The sequence below is a fragment of the Actinia tenebrosa genome, unplaced genomic scaffold (assembly GCF_029948245.1).
Source record: "Actinia tenebrosa isolate PJP-AT-01 unplaced genomic scaffold, QUT_ActTen_1.0 PGA_scaffold0__85_contigs__length_37466705, whole genome shotgun sequence".
NCBI lineage: Eukaryota > Metazoa > Cnidaria > Anthozoa > Actiniaria > Actiniidae > Actinia > Actinia tenebrosa.
The window spans coordinates 1,922,012-1,939,598 of record NW_028292569.1 but is presented as its reverse complement, the minus strand read 5'-3'; the positions used below and the strand labels follow the sequence as shown (position 1 = coordinate 1,939,598).

General features: G+C 38.3%; 3 protein-coding genes and 1 long non-coding RNA gene across 4 annotated transcripts; 2 read left to right on the top strand and 2 right to left on the bottom strand.

Annotated features, from left to right (window-relative positions):
- Positions 1 to 1,241: 1,241 nt before the first annotated feature.
- Positions 1,242 to 17,396, bottom strand: LOC116287663 (uncharacterized). The gene is made up of 12 exons (XM_089025696.1): positions 16,355 to 17,396; positions 15,537 to 15,704; positions 14,456 to 14,829; positions 13,794 to 14,019; positions 5,329 to 5,477; positions 4,334 to 4,416; positions 3,775 to 3,847; positions 2,979 to 3,076; positions 2,497 to 2,656; positions 1,977 to 2,045; positions 1,613 to 1,689; positions 1,242 to 1,526 (listed from the first exon to the last, which is right to left on the bottom strand). The coding sequence occupies exons 1-12, from the start codon at positions 17,103 to 17,105 to the stop codon at positions 1,358 to 1,360; spliced, it is 2,397 nt and encodes a 798-aa protein (XP_088881822.1). The 5' UTR covers positions 17,106 to 17,396; the 3' UTR covers positions 1,242 to 1,357.
- LOC148913191 (uncharacterized) lies at positions 7,041 to 9,235 on the bottom strand. The gene is made up of 2 exons (XR_016119007.1): positions 9,135 to 9,235; positions 7,041 to 8,443 (listed from the first exon to the last, which is right to left on the bottom strand). It is a non-coding gene; the product is annotated as an uncharacterized LOC148913191 (long non-coding RNA).
- On the top strand, positions 9,288 to 11,491 carry LOC148913190 (uncharacterized). Its single transcript, XM_089025717.1, has 6 exons — positions 9,288 to 9,619; positions 9,845 to 10,064; positions 10,175 to 10,728; positions 10,864 to 10,982; positions 11,147 to 11,268; positions 11,363 to 11,491. The coding sequence occupies exons 1-5, from the start codon at positions 9,288 to 9,290 to the stop codon at positions 11,170 to 11,172; spliced, it is 1,251 nt and encodes a 416-aa protein (XP_088881843.1). The 3' UTR covers positions 11,173 to 11,268; positions 11,363 to 11,491.
- Positions 11,405 to 12,945, top strand: LOC148913189 (uncharacterized). The gene has a single exon (XM_089025755.1). The coding sequence runs from the start codon at positions 11,537 to 11,539 to the stop codon at positions 11,789 to 11,791; it is 255 nt and encodes an 84-aa protein (XP_088881881.1). The 5' UTR covers positions 11,405 to 11,536; the 3' UTR covers positions 11,792 to 12,945.
- Positions 17,397 to 17,587: the final 191 nt, after the last annotated feature.

The following is a 17,587-nucleotide window of genomic DNA, read 5'->3' as shown; positions in this document are numbered from 1 at the left end:
TATTTGTTTTTTACAATAACAAAAAAACGATAAAAAGTTCTCAATTTTAGTGATCAAAACAACCAACGGAAAGAGCGCACGCGCCTTATCTGTCTGTCCTCTTATTGATGATAAAAATAACCAATCAGCGCGCGAGAAATTTGTAAGTTATTGAAAAAAATGTTTTCTAGAACGAATTTTAATTGGCTGATTTTTTTCTCTCTCGCGCAATTTGATTAAAGTCTGGCAGTGCCGTGACCGCGCCTTGTTCCGGGTGTTTGATTGGATTGAGAGTAAAGTCTGGCGCAATGTGATTGGTCTGTTGTATGCCTTTTGTCGTGTCACGACCACGTCCGTGTCGCGAGCTTTTCACAGTCATACGAAAACTGCTCTATTTGTAAGTAAGCAACTTGTATAAACTGCAGCAACTCGTATGATATGCATACAATAATACCTGGGGATGCGCTCATCAGCTATTTGTACAGGAAATCACGGCACGTTTTAGAAGCTTTCAAAATTGGACGAGCCTTTTACATAGGCGAGCTCAATTTAAGAACTTTGAAAACATCACGAGTATCTATAAATTTCGAATCGTACGAGAAGATTGTGCAATTCTTTGTTTATAATTGAGAAACTTATTTGGGACTCTACAGAGTACAATTTGGAATTTAATTGCACTCCTCTTGCCCAATCAGAATCGAGTAATTTTGTAGAGTGTATTATAAGTGTTGAAATATATTATTCGTTTAGGTGAAGAAAGTTCAGTTGACAAATGGTATCTGTGTAGTACGTAGTAAAAGTGAAAAACAAATCCTAGATAACGGGATGATCTGTAATTCATGTTAATTTTACGAATATGCCCTTTGAATCAAGCAGTCAAGAACTGATATATCACCTTGATAGTATTTTATCCTCACTGCATACTCATTACCGAGTCACGGGAATTAAGATATGGAAGGTGACCGTCACTGCTGGCAATCAGCATGCGAAAAGCATGCAATGCGTCCGGCGTCAACCGCCACCAGGAGGTGGGTGGGGTGAATCTTCTACTCTCTCCTTAGGCAGCTTCCTACGGAATGATTCAAGGATCTGGGTGTGGCGCTTATATATGAAGGGGTTGCAAAGCATTACACCCGCACTGCGCAAACTCCAATGTCCATAAATGGGGGTTTGCTAAATTCCTACGTGACACGCTATTTATGTATGCAGTGAGAATAACGAATCAATTCAGTCCTTTGAAGTAAGCTGTCGCGTGCCTCAAATGGAAGAATAAATAAGTTTTTTAATGAACTTCTTTACATATAAATATCAAAAACTAACACTTTTAAAAACCTAATTTTTAACGCTCATAAACTATAAACTTTAAATATATTTTGTCCTAGTTAACTGTAACAGTCGAAGTGTCAGCCTGGCTTGCAGTCCTTAACACTTCTAGTTTACTTCTCCCGGGTTGCTTTGGTTTTTGGAGGCGGTGAGGGAGTGGGATCTTGTCCAGACGTGGATAGTTTGGTAGCCGCAAGGCGTTCTGGGTACGATCTAGTAAAATGCTTCAAATCAAGTGTGAGATAATCAAGTGTTAGTTTTAATCGCTGTTGTTTTATGGGCGTCCAAATCATGGAAAATAAATACTTACTTAATAAATTGCTTGGACTCTGCTAGATGGATTTCATAGTCAACCCTGTCAAGTGGAGGTCTTGCAGCTCGAACAGCCTAAAAAGAATTTTCAAAAATTCTCTATCAACGGTAAGAGGCAGCGCTTTAGAAGCGCACTATAGAGGCTTTGCACTATCACGTGATGGCAACAATGGCAGGAGGCGCAACAATAGCCTCTTTTTCCCCCGGGGAAACTGAATTTATTCTCATGTAAATCAGATTAGACCAGATTCAATTGTCCCTGCCTCCTATCATGGCTGCAATCACGTGATGGTGCAAAGCTTCTACTGTATACCCAAGCTTCTAATTTTAAGGCAATTGTTAAATAAAACAGGTTAACTCACCTTCAGTTTTGATCCAACATTGAACTTTGCAGTGTACTTTCCCTGGTTAAAGGTCAATATAATCTTATCCTGTGAAGAAAAAGTAACGCAAAATACGTACAAAATAAGAAGGTGAACATCACAGTTTCTGAGCGAGGCAAGGCATTTGAATCACAACTCGAAATAAAGGGTAATCAGAAAATGCAGTTTTTAAGTTGCAAATAAGGTAGGGGTTTAATTTTGTTGACGGATAGTATTCATTTATTGATTTTGCAAAGAAAGAGCAAAGAAATACCCCTTGCAGCAATCCTAAGAGTTATCTAATTTGGAGGATATAACGATATATCTGTCTGCATGACGACAGATAAAATAAAATAATCTAGATTTTTTTTTTGTTTTTTTACCAACCCCCGCGTGCTTTATAACTACACACAGCACGCGAGCGCGTTTTCTATTTCTTCAATATATTCTAAATCCTAGTTTGTGGGACATAGCAACGGTAACTAAGAAGAGTCGGAACCATAAACTGTTTTAGCTATACCTGTGTAAGACATCGTACAGATAATTGCTTGGTTATGCTGAATGTGATTGGCTGAAAGGGAGGTGCATGGACGTGTTGCTTGAGGTTGTGCCAAAGCCATTTCTTCTTGCGTGCACCATAGGTATCTAGTAGGATACCACCATAGGGATCTAATACCAACCTGGTGTGAATGGAGTCATGTTAGAACTAGGTAAGAAAGAATAATAAATAAACCGCACAAACGGACAGAAAAGCCAGGACTGAGTAAGACCAGAATGTCAAAATAAACTGCGAGAGATGGACACATTATACAGACAAACAAACATTATAAACAGACATACAAACAGAAGAACAGACAGACAGACAGACAGACAGACAGACAAGCAGGCAGACTGGAAAGGCTGACAAAACGACAAGGCAATTCAAATGCCATTATAACGATTCACTCAAAAGATCAACTAAAGATAGAAAACCCTTTTTTGGAGTCAGGTTTATCTGTTTACCTTACTATACCGCTGTTGCGGAAATAGCAAGTCCCATGTCCAGAAGGATCAAATACGGCAAGCATGTTGGAACGAGTTCGTCCGTAATCATCAGTGTCCTATAAAAATAACATAAAACGTTATCTATGCTGTTGGTGTTGAAGTGGCATTCCACAAATCATCAGGCATTCTAGTCTCCTACACAGCCGCTATTATGCAGTAACAGCAGGAGAGTGAGCGTTGCGTGACGACACTAAAAGCGGCTGTGTAGGAGACTACGCGCATTCAAGAACACATAAATCACGACTTGGAAGAACATTCGGATGACCTCGACTTTAGCAATCCCCCCCTCCCTTCAAGGCAACTTAGCTCAGGGCGGGACTCAGGGCGCGATCATACACTGATGCACAGTTTGGAATGTTTATAAAAATGCTATCATAGAGTGGTTGTGTGTTACATATCTCTTATAAGTTAACATGTAAATTACAACCCATGACCGATCTGCGTTCTTTTCAATAGTCCCTTTCACAGTTCCCTTTACCATCTTGGAAGATAGCCGCGCCTTTGCATCAAAGCGAGACGAACGGTGAGCTTGCAACAACAGAGACGTGAATAATTGTTCAAGGTGTTAAAAAAGGTCTCTATCATTCCAAGCTCACCGTTCGCCTCGCTTCAATACAAAAGCATGTCTGCCTTTCACAAGATGGTGCAGGGAACTGTGAAAGGGAACTGTGAAAGGGACTATTCGAGATTAGTTTTACTTAAGAATGAATAGTTCTGCCAAAATAATTCTAAAACGCATGGAAATATATCTCACCGCAAATGCTAGGTAAGTGAATTTTCCTTTTTCTGTCGAGGTGATAATAACAGCGATATTACCACTTGGGTAGCTAGGTACTTGGTTAAAGAAATATTGTTGCCTTCGTATGAAATCTGGATAATAAATACTAGATATATGGGATTAATTTGAAAAAAATAATTTATCGGGGTTTTTCCAACTCCCCAATAGTATGTCCAACGTTTTTTGGAGCCCTTTTTATTTTGAACCCCCTTTCAATTAATTCAATTATTATTATTTTAAATATTTTAAGACCCCTCTTTTTATGGTCCCAAAGTCCCCCCCCCAATCCCCCTTCCCCCGTACCACCTAAAAATAATAAGCTGTCTCTTATTCAGGTTGTCTGAACCAAGAGTACAATTGTACAGTGATAAAGAAAGATTTCGTTCCCCAAATAAGAAAATCTTTATTGTTTTGCCCCCCTCCCCCCTCTCCCCTCCCCTCTCCCCCCTCCCCTCTCCCTCCCCTCTCCCCCCTCCCCTCTCCCCCCTCCTCTGTAAGAGTGAAACAACATCGAGATTTGAGCATGCAAGGATACTAGCAGCAGCCTGTGCCATCAGGGAGGATTATAAGAAATCTTTGGCCATTTTCATAAAACCGCTCCAGGAAACCTCTCTTTTGCTAACAAGTACAAAAAAAAATTTTTTTTTATGTATTAACACACTGCCTACAATACAACGATCTCTTTTGCTTGGGAGGAAAGTTGAGTTTTGGAAGAACCTGCGTAGTACATTTTACTACGGATTTCATCGAAGTGTGGCACGCATTAAAAAATTCGTCTGCGAATTTGCCTACGAGACGCTGTGACTTCTCCCACTTGGAGGTGTGATTTTGTCTGCATTCCTTTCTCGGCTAAAACCGTGCAACGTTCAATTCGAAATTATGGCGGCGAGTAGAAGGTACGAGTTCAAAGTTGAGTATGGAGGCGGGGGAAGTTTTCAAGCAATTTCTGCGAATTTTCCAGGAAAAAATCCTGTTATGATATCCCAACCACTTTCAGCAATCTCATCTATAACGAGAGATCTCAAATCACTACTTATGCTCTTTCTCCTACTGTAAACACGACCAAGTTCGCTAATGTTCATTGTGCATTTCGCACATTGTGCATTTGGCAGACAAAATCACACCTCGTAGGCAAATTCGCAGACGAATTTTTTAATGCGTGCCACACTTCGATGAAATCCGTAGTATTTAGTAGCATGGATCAGGGCAGTCTCCCCCACAGCCGCTTTCAGTGTCGTCACGCAACATTTTCTTCAGAAAGTGTTGCGCGACGACACTGAGAGTGGTTGTGGGGGAGACTAGGATCAGGGGGGTAGCTTGGATTTTGACTTAAACCAGATTTCCTCTCTTCTTAAAATTTACCACCATCTGACAATAAATTTTCCAATTCCATCCAAGTTGGCCATTCCGTGACTGAGACAAGACAATATACTGTTTCTGACTCAGTAAAAGTCAGGTTTAACTCCATGCGCTATGAGCGCGTTGTCATTTAAAATTGTCGCTATGGAAACACCTGAGGTCGTAGCTTACCTGTTGGATGGGATTGACTTCAATGACAAAGGGATCAAAAGCATCGTCACCTTCAGAAGGTGCAGGTGATTGTGGCTTGACTGTCCATCCTTCTTCCATGCACTTGGTTGATGCTAATGAATAAGTGATGGTCTTCATTTGACGGGCCACTATATTGGGATTTAACAATAGAGCTGTTAAAGTGTGACGTCACTGGCCAACCCGTTTATAAAAAAGGTCGTCCTGACACCAGGGGAAAACGTTTGCGCATGAGTGCACTTCAAGCACGTTTTCTAAGGATTTTGAAGAGTTTGAGTGAGAAAATAAATGTACAAAAAATTTCGCAAATATATTCTTTTGTCAGACCAAGATGCTGTATTAACAAACACAACATGACAGAATTAGCCTTAAGTTTCAAGCACGGACACTAAGTTTTGGCATTTTGTGAAGTCCAATAAGCTGGAAGCTAGATGACGCTTCACCCCCGACTCTAAACCATAATAGTTTTTAAAATTCTTTCATATTAAAATTTTTCATTCCTTAGAGAATACAGGAACAAGACAGAGCGGAAAAACCGGACGCATGCGCATTAGAGACTATTTTCATGAGCAATCCAATATGGCGGACGAAGGGCGGTAAAAATCTGTCTCTAGGAAAATTGCTCTAAAAATGGACAAAAACGCAGCAATGACACTCAAAACTTTTGATCACAACTCGTAATCTGCCACAGTACTTGATCTTGGTAGTTTTTTTGAAGCTTGTGGTCGACTTGACGCCAAAATAATGAATTCTTCGACTTGATTCAGAAGGACTTCGATCGCATCTCCTAGTGTTCGATGACAAGTGGAGAATCTTCAAATATAAGGACAGATATGGATATATAAGCTTCATACTTCGGCAAAAGAACGATAACTGAATGAACTTAAACATATCAAATAGCATCCGAAAAATTTTGATACCATTTTTCAAACGAGGCATTTGAACTCACGACACGTGGGCCGAACAAGCGTAAGTTTACCTACACTGTTTTGCGAAGCATATATACCCTTGAAAAACTTGTTTTATTGCCATTCAATGTTATTAAATTACTGTATTTGAGATTGATGAGTGTGAAATGTTCTTTTATTAATAATAAACATCAATTCTCTTGGATTTTTCGTCCTCATTAATCTTGAATACATCTTCTTCTGCTATCTTTATTACTGCCACTCCAAGGTCAATGTCGAACGCAAGAGCGGCGCAAGCGCGTCAAATTCCCGCCTTTTTTCAAGCCCTTTAAGAGTCCTTCCGAGTACTTTAAATTTGTTGCTACGAGGAGAAGAAACACCATTCGTAGTTTTTATATTAAGAAGTAATTTAAAATGGCCCATAATAGTTGTATTTTTTCACCTCGTCTTCGAAAGTCCGACGACCTGTGTAGTGGTTCAGTTCGTCAAGTAGAAGGTCTCGAAGCGCGAAGTTGTGGTTTTTCTAAAGCTGTTTCAGTGTGCTTTTACCATTTGAAGCGTAAAAAACAGCAAAACAACAAAACTTGTTGCTATCCTATACATGAAAAGACCTGTAATGGTTCACTTGTCCCCTGCCCCCAACGCCTATTCAAAGTGTTTGACGAGATGCTAGTACACCCAACCAAAAGAGGTACAAACATAAGCTCCGGGCATCTGAGTGACGCCGACAAAAATACTCACATCACGTCTATGGATTCGTATTGTCCACAAAATACGAGAAAGGTATGGGGAAAAACACATTTATTTAAGCTATTTTTCTTATTATAATTATGTAAAAAAAAAAAAGCAACATGTCTAGACACTGTCTAGACTGTTTTCTAGACGATGTGTTCCTGACCACTTTTACGTAAGAAAATAGAAAGACAGACATAAACTGAAGGGAAGACAGCTTTTTCTTATTTACAGTAAAACCATTTCTACAAAATATTGTCCTACAGACTTTAAAGTGCAAATGTACCCTTTGACAATACATTCAGTACTGGTTCTGCATAAAGTAAATAGTTGATTGGTAAAATATTTCTTGATTTGAGTGATGTGTCTCTAAGTTATGAAGGTTTATACTTCCAATATATTAATGATGATGACGTCAGGTAAGGTATTTGAGTGTTTTTGTTGTAACTAGTAATACTAAATGCTGGCCATTTTGAAAATACAAATTTAAAATAGCTTTCATGTAAACCATGAGTAAAATAATGATGCTTTTTAAATACTGTATCTATATGAACCAGTTCGATTTTGTATATTTAATTAAGCCTTAATAGACGTCACACTCATTAGCATATTGGAAGTATAAACCTTCATAACTTAGAAACGCATCACTCAAATCAAGAAATATTTTACCAATCAACTATTTACTTTATGCAGAATCAGTACTGAATGTATTGTAAAAGGGTTCATTTGCACTTTAAGCCTCAAACAGTTTTTAGTGAACCCGCAATGAACAATATTATATTACTGAACATAATTAATTTGGAAATTGATTAGCAAAATAAAGGAAACAAATCAGACACAGGAGAGATAGAGAAATATAAAGAGATGCAGAAGAGAATATTGGAACTGGAAAAGTACAACCACTCACTTGTAAGGGAAAATGGTCATTTGGCACATCAAGTAGGGGAGTTTCAACGAGAAAACAGCATGCTGAAGCAAAAGCTCTCAGGTAAAAAAAATCAAAATAAAATAAAATAAAACAAACAGAAAATAAAAACTGAAATTTAAATCCCCCCTCTAATCTTACCTTCAACAAATCAGAGAAGTGCCTATGTCATTTGACAATATTCTCAGTATATTGATTCTACAGGTAAGCTGTTCACCCCCAAAAATCATATAGTTGAGTGATATATCTTGAACTTAGTAATGAAGGTCTATATATATATATATATATATATGTACACCCTTATTGAATACTTCCAACTAAGCTTTCAGTTTCAATAAATCAAAAATGTTTGTGACAGCACCAAGCTTTAGGGAGCTGTTCAGAAGATTTCACAAAGAGCTGACTTTACACTATGATGACAATGGCCATCTTCTTTATGACCCACAAGAAATGAAGAAGTTTGCAGAACAATGTGCTCCTGGTCTGTTTGGCCAAATCTATGATAGTATTATCAATGATGAGTATGGTAATCCTACAAAGAAACGAGAAGAACAGCAATTACAAAGAACAGTTTCCATTTTACACACTCTGTCATTCTTTAGAAATCAGGTAGTGAATATAACTAAGGCGAATTTTCAACCATTTATAACTCACACACAGTGAAGGTGAAGGTTAACACATGGATACCGACTTAACGAAGGGATCCCAATACTATTACATTTTCAAACTGCCTTATTTCATAATTACATCATGGCTTGTTTGCTTGAGCAAAAATAGAAATGTGGGCTAAACCTTCTTTCATCCAGGATATTTATGGTGTAATATTTACTTAGCTGATCTCATTTTAATGTGACATCATAGTGAAAAGGGCAGTTCACAATGAACAGTGTTATCTTACTGATAAGCCAATATTGAATAAATTTAAATGATTTTATTCAGAAAAATAACAAACTGCAGCTGGACTGTGGAGTTCACATGGCAACTCATGGAGCTTCACAGCAGGCTTTGATGGCTGGCATGTCTATGGGCTTTGCCCCCCACCCCAGAACAATTTTTAACCACAAAAAAGACTTGGCCTTAATGAGTCACCAATTAACAAAGGAAAGGATAAACCAAGCTGATAAGGTAAACCACCTCTCTTTCATTCACTAAAATAGGAGGGAGGAAATCCAGAGAACCTGGAAAAAACCCTCGTGGCAAGGGAGAGAACAAACTCAACTCACACGATCCTGTCAAGCCAGGGCTCGAATCCAGACCACAGTGATGAGAGGCCAGCAGTGAACCACTACATCACCCATGCCATGTTGTTCATGACTTAATTTATATTGTGTGCATTATAATTTGTGTCATTAATACTGTCATACAACAAAAAATTCATGTTGTTAATAATTGACGACTTCCATGCAATTCATACTGTGCAAGACCCCAAAATATCAACGACAAGCAAAGCAGTTCATATGGCCACCGAAATTCTTGACATTCAGAATAATGTACCTGCAATTCCTGTGCCTGCTGACATAAATAGATTGCACAAAACAGTACTCGTCGGGCAGAAAGAATGCAGAGGAGGAATAAGTGTTCCAAAAGTATGGGAGCTGTTCCAAGAACAATTAGTTGACTACTACAACCAATATTTTCAAGCAACACTTCCACACCAGTTTCTTGAATTTGACATGCAGAATGCACAACGATGTGTAGAACACCTGAGGTAGATAATTAAAAAAATCAGTTAAAAGATAAAACTTATGATTTCCACAGGTTCACTTTAATTAAACCTTCTTATAATCAGCAGCACACCTTTTTAAATTTTATCAAAAACAATATAATTTACTTGGATCGACAATGAAAGCTTATTTTAAAAAATCCTATATCATTACCTATCATTACAAGGTCAGAAATATATATAACAATCATTAATGCTTGACGTTTGCAGATGTTATACAGATCCTGAAAGAAGGGAAATGGATACGCTAAGATCAGTTGTATTAATTGATGAGGATGAAAGACCCCTGAAGAGTCTAAACAACTACAAGGAGGCATTACTCCACACTGTTAGAGAATCACCACAACTTGTGCAATATATGCAAAATAATATCTTATTTACGACAGGAGATTGGCCAACTTGGTATTTTGAGAAAAAATTACTTGCTCAGGTAAACACAACATGAACAAAGGAAAAAAATGACATAAAAGACACTAGATCACAAGGGCTTGATTATGAATTTTACAAAGATTATTTACATTATTTACCTTCTTCTCGCAGCTCAATCCAATTGAAGATCCATTCCATTTCATTTCTCTTGTACCTTGGCAGGGACCCTTTCACATCTCTTTTAATGCTCAACAAAATGTTGTTAAGATCTACAGATTTTTCTTTGAGCCATTATACAAGGCTATATTTGGCCAAAGGAAAGTATTAGCAAAAAAACCAAAACCCTTTAGGATCAGCACCTTGATTACTGCTTGTTTTGGAGGTTGGCTTCTTGTCAGGGACACTGTATTGCAGCACTTTGGCCAACGATACAAGAGTACTGAATATGCTTTGTTGTTACACTTATTGGACGAAGTTGTTCCTTTGGTCTTCCACTTCTATCCAGTTATCTTTCGCAGCGGAAGTTATGAGTCTTACAAAGAAGCACTGGTTCGAGTTGCTATTTTGTTTATTATTCACCGTCGTCGTCATTATGACAAGGCCACGCTGTGTCAACTGAGTGACATGATCCATCATGAAAATCTGGCATCAATCCATAATGTCAAAAGGTCGATGAATGTGCTCTCTGAGAAAAAAGTGGAAATATGTTATTCATTATTAAGAAGGTACTGTAATGAAATAAGTGTAATCACATATTAAATGCAATAATTACTACAGACTGTTAACTATTTATATATATATATATATATATTTCCAATCGAAAGTAAATTAACATAATTTATGAAATTTGTAATTGACAGTGAAATACAGCCCTGGTATACACCTGAGCAGATACGAACAACAGCTCATATCCTGAACACTCTGCGGTTCAACAATGATTTCCAAGAATGGTTTGTGCCACAATATAAAAGGGGACAAGGTATTATAATTAGACTCAACATATTATTTGAATATTATTTAGCTTCAGCATATCCCATAAATAATTCCTAATTTAGGTATTTTTATTTTTTAGAGGGCGAGTGGGTTAAATCAGTTATTTGTACTGTCATTTTTTTGTAAATAAAGTTCATTCATTCACACAAGGGCACAATGACTATTCAGTTATCTGAGGCCTTGCTGCAGAGCACATCATTGACCTGTTTGGGGATATTTGGAACAGTTGAGATGGTACAGTAAAACTACCCAAAGGGAGAAAAAAATTTCAGGTAAGACGAGTTTGTGTTTTAAGTATTTATATTACAAACACAAACAATTACGTACACTGTAATTAATTGTTTGATTTTACATGAATTTTAACAGCCATATTACCTACCTTCCTTTGATGCCACTGTGGACCAAAGAAGTCTGCCACTTGGATATGCTTTGGGAGAAGAAGAACCCGACCCACAAGAAGCATGTGATTTAGCAGAATGCGAAACCGAAGACGACAACACACTAACCCTGACTTGTGGACTTTCCTTCCACGTCCTCTGCATGCCTGCTCGCGCTCCTCGCAACTGCCCTATATGCCATCCTCGTCTGCTACTCAAAGTCCAGACTCTGTCTAGCACTTTTAATGCTGGATTACTAAAGGTCGAAGATGATGATGATGCCGAAAGCGACGACGAAGAAGATGACGATGATAACGACGACGACGCGAACCCTCCAAGAGAAAATGCTTATTACTCAACTCAGCAGTTTCGTGAATCACTTGATCGACGTTTTTGTCAGAGAATTTCATTAGAGTGATCATCATTTGGTACGTAGTAGCGAATAACTCAGATATTTCGAAATAATTGCCAAGGATAAATCTGCAGGTTACGACTGAACAAGCAAAACAGTGTAGGTAAACTTACGCTTGTTCGGCCCACGTGTCGTGAGTTCAAATGCCTCGTTTGAAAAATGGTATCAAAATTTTTCGGATGCTATTTGATATGTTTAAGTTCATTCAGTTATCATTCTTTTGCCGAAGTATGAAGCTTATATATCCATATCTGTCCTTATATTTGAAGATTCTCCACTTGTCATCGAACACTAGGAGATGCGATCGAAGTCCTTCTGAATCAAGTCGAAGAATTCATTATTTTGGCGTCAAGTCGACCACAAGCTTCAAAAGAACTACCAAGATCAAGTACTGTGGCAGATTACGAGTTGTGATCAAAAGTTTTGAGTGTCATTGCTGCGTTTTTGTCCGTTTTTAGAGCAATTTTCCTAGAGACAGATTTTTACCTCTTTCGTCCGCCATATTGGATTGCTCATGAAAATAGTCTCTAATACGCATGCGTCCGGTTTTTCCGCTCTGTCCAGGAACAATAGTCATAATTAAAGAACAAAAGCAGTGTGAAAAGGATTATGGTCTAGAGACGGGGGTAAAACGTCATCTCGCTTCAGGCTTATTTATCAGGCATGTTTGAAAGTCAAATTTACACATGTTTTGAGTACTTTGCATACGGATTCAGAGCATGCGCAGACGTTTTTCTCTCGTGTCGGTTGTCCTGTTTTTGTTTATTCACTTCTGTAATATATATTTCTTCACGAGGGGGAATAGTGGTTGTGAAGGAAAAAGGGGGAGGCTAAAACCAGAAACTCACAAAGTGGTTGAAACGTGTAACACTAGAGCCATGCTAAGGAATATTCAGGTATGCAAATTATGAGTTTTAATATTTCGAATTATAAGTTGATTTTCGAGATGGCAGCTCCCCTCACCTACCAAACTTCCCACTGAATTATCCTTCTTTCAGACAAGATTTACTGAAGCTTTCAAACAAACATTTGGAATATCTATTTTGAGATTACTGCTTTGTTATGTAACACCCAGAACTGCTTATTTACTAATGTAATGTTCTCTTACCATGAGGTGTAATGTTTGGGTTATTTTGACAGTAAAGAAATGATGCTACTGATGCTACTGATGATACTGATTATGATGAATGATGATGATACCTTGAAGATGATACTGAAGATGATGGTGTGATGATGAAGATGAGGATACTGTTGCTGATAATGATACTGATTTTGATGATGATGACGATGATGGACAATGGTGATGATGGTTATTGACAGGATATAAACAATGTCCAAAGGAAGCGCCTACAGCAACATTCATTAGCACAAGTAAAACACAAACTATCAATCAAATGACCTTTTTTGAGATAGCAAACAACATGCATTGTAGTCTAGCACAGGAAAAAATAATTTTATCAATTAATTCATTAAGCCTTAAGTGGTATCGTTTGTACTCCTGCTAGACTACAATGCAACTTTTTTTAAGCTTTATACTGTATATGCATACCGGGAGCATTCTTCTTGGCAGCCCAAGGTAAAAATGTTATTGATATCAAGTAAAACGGACAGCAAAATTGGAGGGTAACTCTACATTTTAAAGTAGGTATGACAGCATTCTTTGAGCCCAACAGTGTGTGCAAGATTAAAATTTAACAGAACTGCATCAGTCATTGCTTGACTGATGTGTTTAAGTCACAGGGTGATATACTGAGATTGGGCATGTAGGATGGACTTCCTCAGTTATATGGTCCTGTAAAGTAACCTTTAGATTCTAGTCTTACCATTAGTATTGTTGCTCAATGCTTTATTCCAAAATCAAAAGTGTCACATGATGACTAGCCTGCATAGCGGTGTTTTGGAGAGGGGGGAGGGGGGAGGAAGGGGATGCAGACTGGGGCCTCCCCTCTCCCTCCCCAAAGTGCCTCTACTCAGACTAAATGCATGATACTGAGTGTATTAAACTTACATGCATAGAAGTTTTGATTGGCCGCTGCACTTGCTCCAGCTGCTTTCTGTCTGTCCATTTCTCGTTGTCTTGCTCGTTCAGCAGCTCGTTCCTTTGCAGCTTTCCGAGCGGCCTTTGTTCCAAAAGGTGGGTGTGGCTTGATGTCAATCAACTCATCTCTCATAAATGATTTGTTATTAGCCAGTTCTAGTTTGATATAGTTTTTGTACTGTGAACAGCAGAAAAGCTGAGGGGGAAAACAAAGAAAATATATAAAAATCAAGATACAGTAACATACATTAGGGGGGAAAAAAGGTTTCCATGGAAAAGCAGTGCCATGGTGGAAGGCACAGAGAAAAATATTTTCAGAAGTGACACAACATTGATATGACAAAAATTTTAAAAGGTGAGGAAAAAAAATTACCTGTAGTTTTGGAAGACAAAAAAAAAGAGTCAAAATCTCAAAAGACCAAAAATAAAAATAAAACAAAAACCAACAAAAAAACAAGCAAACAAAGAACCAAAACAGAGAGAGCATTAGTACAATTTTGTACCAGTCTCTTTCCTGTCATTTTTTCATCTTGAAGAAAGTACCTTCTATGTCTTACCACCCGGTATGAATTCCCAGATATTCTGCATAGGGTTGCATGCAGATGTGGGGAAGCCAGAGGGGCAGTACTTACATCACTAGACTTAAGATCAGTATTTTCAATCTCTTCTTCTGTTGGGAAAGGCAGTATCTCCTTCTTACAGAACATACAAGGACCAGAAAATAAGCTTCTTCTTAAATTTTCACTCCCAAGTGCCTCGTCCCTGCTGTCGGCTTCTTCCTTCATCATCGGAGGCTGCTGTGATTCTTTGATATATTGTAGTATAGAGGGAGGACCTATACTAGGTATAAAGGTACTCTCGTCAGGTGAGTACTCGTACTCCTCTTCAGAGCTGCTTTCCGATGACATCTCTACTGTTGGCGGCCGGTAAAGCATGTCATCCTCTCGTATCGGTGTTTGTGGTGAGGGAGAAGGAAACGATTGTCTTGATTGTTGGAAACTTGTTTCTAGAGTAAAAAAAGGATTTTTTAATGATCTAGTTCTTGATCTTTTCAGCCAAGGTGCAAAATTTATTATATCCTCTCTTTTCTCACTTTGGGTGGCATAGTGATTTACTGCTTGCCTCTCACCACTGAGGTCCAGGTTCGAGCCCTGGCTCAGACTGGATCATATGTGAGTTGAGTTTGTTTGATGTGTTGTTCTCTCCCTTGCTACGAGAGTTTTCTCCAGGATCTCTGGTTTCCTCCTTCCGTAAAAAGCAACATGTGAGTTGAGTGTTGTATGTTGTAAATATAGAATGTAGTGGTAGTACGTGTGGAGGGAACCTCATGGAAGAGCCCCGTATGGGGAGTAATGGTTAGAAAATATGTTTTTATCCAAGCTATGCATCATTGCCAAGATAATACCATAAATGTCTTTGTTTATCTGCGGTAACACTTGGTGAGATACATCTAATGTTTATAGATTGACAACAAATAAAACAAATAAACTTCCCAAGGGACTGAATCATTGATTGGTGAAAAACAGTCCACAAAAACGAGACCAGTAAAAAAACGTACTGGCAGAACAATCCATGTGACTAAGCTGCAGCATGCTCATAGGCGCATACTTGTGCAGCTTTCAACAGCCTTAAGTGCTACTGCATGCTGAAAAGCCCTCTTGCAGTTAACTTTCATTGATAACTTGGTAGACACATGAGTCTCTGTTAAGTTACCTCTGGAAAGTTTTTCTTCTTCTTTTACTTCTTCCTCTTCTTTTTCTATCTTTTCGTCTGCATCAATACGAGATCTGACTCTTTTCTCTGCATAAGGAGATGCTGCTGATCTTGGCTCAGTCCCAGATTTCTTTTTTCGGCGCTTGAAAAAAGTGACTTTTGCACTACCTAAAATACAATAATATTCAAAAATTGTAAAAAGGAATTTCAGTGTTAGCAGTTGAAAAAGGTAAAGTTCAAACTTAGTTTTTTTGTTATTGGGGACCATTTACTGTTATTTGTTAATACTGGGGATCTACCTACTGTAGCAGTGATGGGATTCGCTTAGTATCCCATACATGAAAGCTGATGCGATGATACCCCCCCCCCCCCCCTATCTGTTTTTGCATAAGAAATGGCATCTCCCTTGTTAACCAAAGGGATATGGATATTTTCTAGAACTACCCATTGGGCAGGCATATATTTACGTACGTTAAGCTGACTAATTCCATTGCGAAGTCAGCTGGTTTTACCAAACAAGGTGTGTACAAATTTGTTTGGGAACAAAAAAGCCTGTGTATAGATGTACATGTATGCAAATAAAACATTAAATGGACTGATCATATTTTTGCACACACATGGTGCAACATTGCCACAAAATTGCAGGCAATGTTGCTGAAGTAGGATAGTTCAGCAACATTGCGTGCAACACATTTTGTCCTGTGTCATGGCTCGCAACATCTATTGCATGCAACATTGCACACGACGTTGCACCATGTGTCTATAGCTTTATTCTATTTCATCATTTATGTCCAAAATAACAGCCATCCTTATCATACCTGATGAGGATTTTGATTCTTTCCTTTGTTTGATTGCCTTCATTTCATCTATCCACTCTGGCCGAAAGTGTGAAATTTCTTCATAAAATTCTAAGTCCTTGAGCCAGCTGCTTTCAGTTTGCGTACAAGTTGACGACAATTCCACTGTTATATTTCCTTGTCGAGATATAAAACTAGTCTCTCTTTCACCAACCCTGACTAGCTCCGGCGAATGCGAGGAAAGCTTTTGCTCAGATTCTGAGTCAGTTTGTTCTACTTTCAAAGGTACTTCTACGCTCAGGCTTGTGCTCGCACTTGATGGACGGCTGTCAATCAAATCAGTATCTACATTTGCAGCTGGTTCCAAAGGTATTATAGATTCCTCGCTGTCTGGAATATCCTGATTCAAATCATTTTCAGACATACGTTCGCTAACTAACGCAGTAGACATCAATGAACCCCTTAATGATGAATGCTCTGAAAGTTTTTGACTAGGTACGATTATCCCTCTTGCTGCTATGTCTTTTTTTAACTTTTCAGGATCGTCTTCGTGCTTTGTTTTGATTGTATCAATTGGAAGTCCATAAGTCTGTTCATCGGGAGTTTCTGTCCTGCTAAAAGCAGTTGAAGAAATACTAGATTTTGAATCTGACATAAGAGCTGAGTCGTACTTTGAAGGTTCTTCTTCAGCCATTTCAGCGTCATCCCTCGTCTCTTCCTCTTCACTTTGGATTGATTCAGATGGGAACTTCTTTATTTTTTCTTCCTCCATTGTCCTCGCTTATAATATTTAAAGATTTCGACTCCTTTTGCGAAGTAGTTTTTGAAGAAAGTGTTTACAAAGTCAAATTTCTGCAAGCGCGTACAATCACTTCAAATGGCTATTTCTACAACAAAAAGACAAAAACTTGCCAAAAATCAACCAGCAAACCATCTTTATGAACCGTAGGAGATATTTTAGGTCTTTTAGACCTCCTTTGGCTCTTCTATTCGGATTAAATTCGTCTTTTTTGCTCACATTTTTTTAGCTTTACTTATTGACTTCTTGGCTTTTGTGGTTGCTATGAGGATTCAGCGAGAGAGACTCGTTACTAGGGTAGTACCAGTCTTCTTCGGTTCAATTGGCAATAGGTATCCCACAACAACATTCTCAATATTTCCGAAAATGAAGTATAATTTTCAATATTTAACAAAAAAAGATAGGCTATTTGAAGCTCAATGTTTAAAGTGTAATTAAGAAGATAATGGTAGTCT